The sequence below is a fragment of the Cucurbita maxima genome, unplaced genomic scaffold (genome assembly GCF_002738345.1).
Source record: "Cucurbita maxima cultivar Rimu unplaced genomic scaffold, Cmax_1.0 Cma_Scf00025, whole genome shotgun sequence".
Taxonomy (NCBI): Eukaryota; Viridiplantae; Streptophyta; class Magnoliopsida; order Cucurbitales; family Cucurbitaceae; genus Cucurbita; species Cucurbita maxima.
In genome coordinates this window covers 1,018,229-1,027,981 of record NW_019272041.1, presented here as the reverse complement: position 1 = coordinate 1,027,981, position 9,753 = coordinate 1,018,229, and the positions used below count along the sequence as shown (strand labels likewise).

The 9,753-nt window shown below is 35.7% G+C and overlaps 2 protein-coding genes across 2 annotated transcripts; one reads left to right on the top strand and one right to left on the bottom strand.

Annotated features, from left to right (window-relative positions):
• Nucleotides 1–392: 392 nt before the first annotated feature.
• On the top strand, nucleotides 393–5,135 carry LOC111498446 (formyltetrahydrofolate deformylase 2, mitochondrial-like). Its single transcript, XM_023149700.1, has 9 exons — nucleotides 393–534; nucleotides 632–833; nucleotides 1,046–1,158; nucleotides 2,649–2,799; nucleotides 2,868–2,941; nucleotides 3,015–3,174; nucleotides 3,392–3,490; nucleotides 4,097–4,183; nucleotides 4,622–5,135. Exons 2-9 carry the CDS (start codon nucleotides 684–686, stop codon nucleotides 4,766–4,768), a joined length of 981 nt encoding a protein of 326 aa, XP_023005468.1. The 5' UTR covers nucleotides 393–534; nucleotides 632–683; the 3' UTR covers nucleotides 4,769–5,135.
• Nucleotides 5,136–8,996: 3,861 nt separating this feature from the next.
• Nucleotides 8,997–9,753, bottom strand: LOC111498502 (ethylene-responsive transcription factor ERF038-like). Its single transcript, XM_023149780.1, has one exon. The coding sequence runs from the start codon at nucleotides 9,685–9,687 to the stop codon at nucleotides 9,061–9,063; it is 627 nt and encodes a 208-aa protein (XP_023005548.1). The 5' UTR covers nucleotides 9,688–9,753; the 3' UTR covers nucleotides 8,997–9,060.

The window sequence follows — 9,753 nt, the reverse complement described above, 5'->3', positions numbered from 1 at the left end:
TTTTTCAATCGAATTAAAAAAAAGTTAATACTATTTTATTTATGTGTCAAAAAAAAAAACATTGTATTTTCTAGAAAACAATAAAATTTTAAAATTATGAAATATTATTAGAATTAGTAGGATGTTTTATTTATTTTTTTAATAGAAATTATATTAAGAAATAAAATTATCATTAAGATTTTTTTTTTTTTGAAATTATGCCAGTTATGTATTTAAAAGTATAATTTTAAAAAATAATATTATATTTGTTAATTTTTTATTTTTTAAACATCTCTAAAAATTTACAATTTTAGTAATTGATGATTTATTTATGGAAGTATATATTTCATGCGATTTGAATATTTTGGGAAAGAATATATGCGAATTAAAGTGATCGTGAAGAATATATGCTCTTTTGCTTCAATTTCTCTGTGGCATTGACGTCGATTTGATTGAGGCTAAGGCCTGGTTCTTTCCGAATTAGAGCAGCTATTGATATCAAAGGGGCTCGGATTTGAATGGAGGGAGATAGCATTACTCGATTTGAGTCCTCTGGTACTGTTCGTTTCTATTTCTGTAGTGGATTTATGGAGTGTGTTCGTGCTTCTTTTCGAATCCCCAAAATTTGATTTCGTTTGTTGTGTTATTGCAGCGTTTTCGTTTGTTGGTTATGAGTTCTGAGCCTTGTGGAGCTCGGAAGAGATATGGCCCTCATTCGGAGAGTTTCGTCGAGCTTTCCTCGAGTTGTTGGGTTTGCTAACAGGTCCTTGTATTCTTTGAATTCTCCTTGTGAGTCGTTGGACTCCCCGACCTCGTCCTCTTTTATTCATGGATTCCATGTCTTCCATTGTCCTGTAAGTTCTGCTCTAGCGGTAATTTTCATTACATTTTTGGTTCGGTTGCTGATTGAATTAGACTGCTTCTACAACTCTATGCTCTGTTCTTATATGCTTTGATATTTCCAAGTTGGGGTATAAAGATAAGGCGCAAATTTCTTGTTGATACTTATATTGTTGTTCGTGGGGGTGTGAAGTCTAAGGTGCAAATTGAATTGGTTTTGTGATAGGATGCTGTGGGAATCGTTGCTAAGTTGTCGGAGTGTATAGCTTCAAGAGGGGGAAACATACTAAATGCTGATGTTTTTGTACCTGAAAACAAGAGCGTCTTCCATTACAGAAGGTAATTTTTGGCTTCTTTTGCTTGTGGTGCTTTCTGAATAAATCATTTTATATGCTGGTACTATGTAGCTGCCATTTTTTTTTGTGTGTTAGTACGGGGTTTATAGATGATATGAAGCTAAAACAAGGAAGAAAGTCAAGCTACAGCTAATAAATAAATCACTCAATTGACACAGAGTATTAATAAAGTACTTCTCAATAGGAAAGACAAGTTTACACCAAGAAATAGTCAGTAGATGCTATAGAGGCCAGCTAATAAATAAATCACTCAATTGACACGTGAGCTCTTATACCATTTGTACCAGCCCAAAACCACCATTAATAGATATTGTTTGCTTTGACCTATTATGTATTGCCATCAGCCTCCCGATTTTTAAAACGCATCTATTAGGGAGAGGTTTCCACACCCTTATAAGGAATGCTTCGTTCCCATCTGATGTGTGATCTCACAATCATACCTGTTGGGGGACCACATCCTCGTTGGCACACCGTCCGGTGTTTGGTCCTGATACCATTTGTAACAGCTCAAGCCCACTACTAGTAGATATTGTCCGCTTTGGGTTATTACTTATTGCCATCAGTCTCACGGTTTTTAAAACGTGTCTGCTAGGGAGAAGTTTCCACACCTTTATAAGGAATGCTTCGTTCCATTCTCCAACCGTATGGGACCTCACATTATAGATCCTATTATTCCTTTGGACTCGAAGATTCCAAAAAATGCAATTTTTGTAACTATACTACTCATGTTGTGGTGATCTCATTAAATGACATCGCAACTTGATTAGGGGTCTTTGAGGAATTAACAAAAAATATGATCCATTGTCGATTAAATAAAAAGGAGGTGTCTGTTAATGCGTTGTCATCGACAAAGTTGCAGACTCATTTCTTGGCCATAGTATACTCAAATTTCAATTTTGTAATCTAACTTACACAATTGCATATAAGGCTTAAGTCAATCTATTCAGACAAGAAGGACGTCCATCTTCATATTTCATTTTCTACTAGATTTTTTCTTATATCTCTATAAGTCATATCCTCCTTTCAGAAAGCATTTCTTATATTCTATCAGGAGTAGTCGATAAATTTCAAGAGTGAAACTTTTTCTTGTGTTCAAGGTGTTACTGAGGATTTGCATTAGTAACTACAATATTACAATCGTACATAATTGTTCCTTTCTGGGATATTATTGAAGACTTGCCTGATTCAATTCATGACTTGCATTTCTAGCTTGAAATGAAGAAGTATTCTGGTTGTACATGCATTGTTCCCTCGTGGGATTATTTTTGCTATGTTGTGCAGCACGGTACACTTGTGTTTGTCTGGAACAAACCAGTACAATTTTTGGTTTGTGGCCAGTCAACCTGGTTGTGATGAATATTAGGTTGAGCCTTATATCTTCGGGGAAGTAGTTTGGATTTCTCTAGTGCACTACGCTGTACTTTTCTTGATATTCAAGCTTGAACTCGTGTCTGACTTTCGCTTTATGTGCAGCCAGTTCCTTTTTGATCCTCGTAAATGGCCAAGGATGCAAATGGATGAAGATTTCCTTAGGATTTCAAAATTATTTAACGCTTGGAAATCAGTTGTCCGGGTGCCAGATCAAGACACCAAATATAAGATTGCGATTCTTGCTTCAAAATATGTATACCTCTCAATTTCATGTCATAAACTTCTTTTGTTGTAAGATTAACATTACTTTTCCCATTACAGGATCATTGTCTGGTTGACCTACTTCATCAATGGCAAGGAGGGAACCTACAAGTGGAAATAACTTGTGTTGTCAGGTAAATTTTCTGAAACTTCTTTTAATTAGTTTTGAAGTGCCCATAAACTTTCTTCTCAATCCACTTGTTTCAGTAATCATGAGAGAGCCCCCAATACCCATGTGATGTGCTTTCTTGAAAGGCATGGTATTGCTTATCATTATTTGCAAACATACAATGACAATAAGAGAGAAGGAGAGATATTGGAATTGGTGAAGAATACTGATTTTTTAGTACTTGCCAGGTACATGCAGGTAAATTAGATCATAATCCTAGTGCATTTTTACCAGCTTAGTTCTTTAGGAAAAAAAAAAACTTGTGGATAATTGTGTTGTTCCAAATCATACATACAAAGACAGATGAACAAAGTAAATGGATGTTGCAATGAAGTCTGATGCAGTTTCTGTGTTTTTAAGTGATTGATTGTGAAATTAAATATCTGATCCTGGTGATTTTCAATTTTCTTTGCAGGTATTATCTGGTGATTTCTTGAGGAGCTATGGGAATGATATAATTAACATCCACCATGGTCTCTTGCCTTCATTCAAAGGCAGTAATCCTTCAAAACAGGTTCGGAACATTATCTGGTTTTCTAGTTACATAATCCATCAACCCACCCCAATTATCTTGTGAGATTCCATGTCGGTTGGAGAGGAGAACGAAACATTCTTTATAAGGTGTGAAAACCTCTCCCTAGCAGACACGTTTTAAAAACCTTGAGGGAAAGTCCAAAGAGGACAATATTTTCTAGTGGTGAACTTAGGCTGTTACAAATAGTTTCAGAGCTAGACACCGGGCGATTTGCTATTGAGGAGGTTGTGCCCCCACATTGGGCGATTACTAGTGAGGCGGTGTGCTAGCAAAGACATTGTGCCCCACATCAATTGAAGAAGGAAGCGAGTGCCAGCGAGGACGCTGGGTCCCGAAGGGGGATGGATTGTGAGATCCCACGTCGGTTGGGAGAGGAGAATGAAACATTCTTTACCAGGTGTGAAAACCTCTCCCTAGTAGACGCATTTTAAAATTCTTGAGAGAATGCCCGAAAGGGAAAGTCCAAACAGGACAATATTTGCTAGCGGTGGGCTTAGACCGTTACATATCTTGTAACCTTTTTTTTTCTTTGACCATAACTGTGCAACTGTGTTGATTATTTAATTTGTTATATTACATTGACAGGCGTTTAATGCTGGCGTAAAGTTAATTGGTGCTACGGCCCATTTTGTGACCGAAGAACTTGATGCTGGACCCATCATTGAGCAGATGGTATCTTTTAGGCTGTTTGATGCAACTAAATTTGCTTGTTCTCTATTGTCTTGGTCTTTATTTGTGAACCATGAGTAGCCCTTTTTTTCTGAGATTATAAACCATGTCATTCTTAACCCTTTTTTTTCTAGTGAACTATGAAGTGCAGAACCGTTAAAATCACTTTTGTTGTATTCAAGATAACTTTGCAATTAATCATTCAAAATCATTTTAATGTTTAATCGTACCTTTTTAAATGCGATTTATGCACCATCAAAATTGACTTTTAATGATAAAATAAATTAAAAAATTACTCTTGAGCTTTGCCTTTTTTTTTTTTTTTTAAAAAAATATCCATGTTTTTTCAAAAGTTGATGGTGATCTAGCTGCTGTACAGCTCTAGAAAGCATGTTAGAATCTTTTCATCATTTTAACTATGTTTCTGTTCAAAATTATCAGGTTGAAAGGGTTTCCCACAGAGATAATTTGCAGAGCTTTGTACAAAAGTCAGAGAACCTAGAAAAGCAATGCCTAACAAACGCAATTAAATCATACTGTGAACTGCGCGTCTTACCATACGAGAAGAACAGGACTGTCGTCTTTTAAGAGAATGATGAAGTATTTTTCAATCAATATACTCTTGTAAGTATACTCTTCATATATTGAATTCAAATTTCAATTTATGGATACCTATACCTCTACCTTGACTTGTTTCAACTGAACTTCCAAGTTACAAAATGAATAAATAGATCTTTTTAACTCTCGTTTTTGCAATTTTAGAAATGTTGAAGTTTGACAGCTAAATATTTCACATTATCTTTGAATGTTTGGTCTGAGAACATTTGAGGATGTCTGAGTTTTGAATTTGGGGAACTGTTAGATTCTAGCCAAGTGTTTCAGGCTGTTAGGACCCTTTTGTATTCTGTTTGGGGCAACTGAACTTATATTAAGACATTTGAAAGGATCTCTCTGCCAAAGGACCATTGTACAAGGATTCATTGAGTTGATCACTTTTTTCCCAAAAATATGGAAAGATGTAAGTTTCTGTTGGCTGTACTCTTGATGAACTCTGTGTTTTATGATCTGGTTAGTCGGTGTATGTTTATCTTTCTTGAACTTTCCCTCTAAAGTTTTTAAAACGTGTCGGCTAGGGAGAGACTTTGTACACCTTTATAAAAAAATGTTTCGTTTTCCCATCCAACCGATATGGGATCTTCCAATATATATAAATGTAATTGCAGGCTTCCTCTTTTAGAAAGGGTTCGACTTACAATTTAGTTAACATGTCTAACGATCTCACAGTGTATATAAAAAGTGTTCTGCTTACAATTTCTTTTTTGCAACCTCCAGAGTTAAGATGTCAAGATTACGTATGTCGCGGTCAACTAGAATTATGTACTTAAGATTTATAAAACTCACATTTCATACCACATATTGACTTTTATAAACTATTAATCTATATAACTCTCCCCACTCTTTAACGATATTACGTACTTGAAAAATATACTCTATTTTTTCGCAGCTCACGCTTGATATCAAATAAAACAAATTTTAGTTTTCGTTTTTCTTATGATGAATCAAAAAGAGGGTACTTGTCAGATCTGAAAAATATCTTCTTAGGGCTATTTTGATAGCATATTTTGCTTCAAAATTAGGAGATGAAAATTCAAATCTTTATATAAAATATACGAGTTTCAAGTAAATCTATTATATATGGTAAAATTCCCTGAAATGAGCGTAACATAATGGGTTTGAACAATGTGGATTGATAGCGATAAATGCGATCTAGCTAACCGTACTATCGTATTTAAAATGACAGCGAAGAATAGCATAAGAAAAATTTGAGCTAAAAGCTATAACATAGGTGGGTCACTGTGCCATTTCCTTCCTTGTCTTCCAAGATTTGAACTCTTTAGTACCAATGGCCACGCTTTTCTTTATACTTTTCTCACTTTGTCTCCTTCACGTACCATAGACACCGACATCTTTTCTCTTCTCACGTTCGCTAATATGCCACGTACTTCTTGTTTGATCAATCTTTTCGCGTTCATCCTGGATATTATTTTGAGGATAACTTCAACAATTATATACTTAAATTTAAAATTGATTTGTGACGGTGAATTTTATATCATACCTTTTAAAAAATTATCAATGTTAATAAAATTATTGACCAAAATCGTTCAGGTTTACTATTATCAGGGTCGCATCTAACACTGTCATCTCCACTAATGTCTTGTGGCTAGACTGTTGGCCACGCCCCTACTTCCCACATGATCTACTCGATTGTTGGGAACTTGGTGTAATCCCGTCAAACCTCCACCTATGTCTTGAGAAACTTGCTAGTGTCGTTTCCGACCAAGTTCTCTTCCATCATTGTAGCTACTCTTAGGGTCCCAATGTAACCTACAAGTGCCAAGGCAACAATAACGCTTAGACCCGTCATCTAGGCCTATTCTTGGTCTTTACCCCGACTCACTCAAGAGCAAACCTCACCACTCTCATAAATTTTCTTTCATATAGGCAAATTAATTACCCATCTTGTTGCAACTTCATGAATTCGTGTGGCTTTCAATACTAGGCTACGCTTCTTTGAATTGAGACCATATCATTATGTCTCCACACTATACCTTCTATGATTGATTGAATCACCGAAAATAAGCAGTAAGATCCAATCCAACTTTTCTTAGTCATCCTGTCATCAAAATTGCTCTAATTCGGGCATGATCTGTTCTTTACTCGGACGTCACAAAATCTATTATAATTATTCGGACAATTAAAAAAAAAAAAAAAACCCTAACCTTCCCCCAATCATTTCATTACAATTAATAATATTTGTGGGTACATTGGATTCCAAGCCTCTCATGTGCTTTATTCATTTTTTGACATAGGACATGACCATTTCTTGCACACCATGCCTTTATAACATGCCCACACCCTATATTCCATGCATTCAAAACACCCAACCTCTCAAACTAATGCTACCCACAAATTTCCCTCTTCTATCACAAACCCATTTTAGATCATAACTTAATATCGCATAAATGCTCGATACCCGAGTAGTTCAAATTCTTTATTATTATTTCGTACCACATGTGCATCGTACAGTTTTAGTCTTTGAAAGTGATCTGATCAGCTAGATTCAATTGTTAGCTCTATAGATTCTATATATAAAATAAATTGCACCGAGATGAAATCTTTCATGATGTTCTTTAAAAAATTCTATTATAAATTTAGCGGTGAACGTTTAACAAAATAAAGTTATTGAAATAAATATAAAAATAGTTGGTAATTGAGAATTATTATTTTGAAGGTTACATGATAGTTTGCTAAGTTTGTCGTTGCAAACAAGTCCAAAATTGCCAGCTCAATAGTTCGAAAACTAAGCACATTTATGTTGGATAGTGAAAGAGATAGTGAGAGAATTTGGTTATTAGATGTTTGAATATGTAATCATCTAAGTCTATCGTTAATAGTTATTGTCTGCTTTGGCTCGTTATGTATTGTCGCCAGGTTCACGGTTTTAAAACGCGTTTGTAGGGAAGAGGTTTCCACATCCTCGTCCCTTTCAAACTGATGTGGGATCTCACAATTCATCTGCTTAAGGGTCTAGCGTCCTCGCTAGCACACTGTCCAGTATTTGGCTCTAATATCATTTGAAACAGTCCAACTTCACTGTTATTAGATATTGTTTGTTTTGGCTCGTTACGTATCGTTGTCAGCCTCATGGTTTTTAAAACGCGACTATTTGCGAGAGGTTTCTATACTATAAGAATGTTTTGTTCTTCTCTCCAATCGATATGGGATCTCACAGAATCTCTCACTCCAAATATTAAAATATTAAAATCAAGTTCATCATATCGAGTTGATTTGTAATGAAAAATATTAAAATGATTGAAATGATAGCATAGATATTGAAAAAAAATAGACAACGTCTCACTACTGTTCTTATGATTGTTGATAATTGTCGTCGGTTATCTGAATCATCACAAAATTTTTATCAGTATCACAAGCCTCATACATTCTTTTCTCTCTAGTTGCGCCAATGTAGCCTCGCCACCCGTAGTCGATGTCGAGCCACCTAATCCCCATGGTCTTTGGTATCGTGGGGTGTTACTATAGCCACCAATTGAGAAATTTGAAGGGTATAAGAATACTTTCAAGTAGCTTTGGTGCTAGAATTGGTTCGATTTCCATCTTTTGATTAGATTTTTCTTTTCGGTTTGGTTTGAGTTGATTTTTTAGAAACTCGAAAAATTTGATTCTATTTGTGGGTTGACGTTTTTTTGGTCGGGTCAACCTAATCAACTCGAAAATAAGATTACAATTCAACTCAAACCTATCGTACTTTTAAAAAGATTATGAATATTTAGCGTCTATACCTATTGTTAATGTTATATTATAAGTTGTAAATGTTTGATATTTAAATTTTAAGAGATTTTAATTATTAATTATAATATATACCGTGGATAAATATAATTTTTTAAAATAATTTAAAAAATAATAATTAAACAATATAATCGGAATAGAAAAATATAGGGTTAAGTCGAGTTATGAACGATGTGACAGACATAAATGTGAAACAAAAATAGAAATGTAGACATTATAACAAACTTAATTACACACAATGCCACTGATGAAGAAAAACAACAAACCTATACAACAGAAAATGACGAATTTCATCAATTTTAATTAATTTATTTATTAATCTCATCCTCAGATTTATTAGAAATTTTCATACGATTGTAAAATACAGTAATAATTTTAAATCACAATCATTGGAAAAAAATAAATAAATCTGAGGATGAAATTAGAAAAGGAAAAAAAGAAGAAAATTTTCCTGATTTGGTATTAGAAATTTAAAAAAAAAAAAAAAAAAAAAAATCTGCAGCCTTCTACAATCAAGGAGGAGTGGCGGAGAAATATTCCGACGGCGACGGCGGGCGGCCGAAAGCAGAGTCGAAGCCGTCAATCGGAAGCATTTGAGAGAAACAGAATGTACCAATTTGGTGATTGGGATGAAGAAACAGATCGGGAAGATCGAAGAACGGATCATCGATTTCTCCGGGAGATTTCGCGGCGGCGGCGACAGAGGAGGGAGAGCGGTTGCGGTCGGATTGAGAGGCGGCGTCATCGTCGTCGTCGTCTTCATCAGTGGAATTAATGGGAAACGTCGCGGCTTTGGCTGCGGCGGCTCGAATGTCCTTAGCGGAGGAGCTAGCGGGACGGGGGAAGCGGTGAGCCAACTCCGGGAAGTTGAGGTAAGCGGAGTGACCTTTGATGGTTCTGGCGGCGACGTCGTGAGCTCTGGCGGCCATTTCGGGAGTGGAAAATGTGCCCAACCAAATTCTGGATTTCTTCTTGGGTTCTCTGATTTCGGATACCCATTTTCCCCATTGCCGCATTCGGACGCCACGATATGTCGGATGTTTGCCGTCGTTTCCGAGCTTCATCTTCTTCGAGTTCTTTTCTTTCATGTCCGACGACGACGACGACTGAAACTGGAATCTTTGAAGAGGATCTTCCATTGGAGTGAGCTCTGTTTTTTTTTTTTTTTTGGAGGTTAGGGACGGAATGTAAAAGGCTAGGGGCCT

Bases quoted from the DNA above. Each gene is read 5' to 3' on its own strand.
- LOC111498446 (XM_023149700.1), top strand. From the start codon at position 684: ATGGCCCTCATTCGGAGAGTTTCGTCGAGCTTTCCTCGAGTTGTTGGG. The intron at 1,159-2,648 runs GTAATTTTTGGC...CTTTATGTGCAG, and splicing joins AGCGTCTTCCATTACAGAAG to CCAGTTCCTTTTTGATCCTC. The intron at 4,184-4,621 runs GTATCTTTTAGG...CAAAATTATCAG, and splicing joins GACCCATCATTGAGCAGATG to GTTGAAAGGGTTTCCCACAG.
- LOC111498502 (XM_023149780.1), bottom strand. From the start codon at position 9,687: ATGGAAGATCCTCTTCAAAGATTCCAGTTTCAGTCGTCGTCGTCGTCG.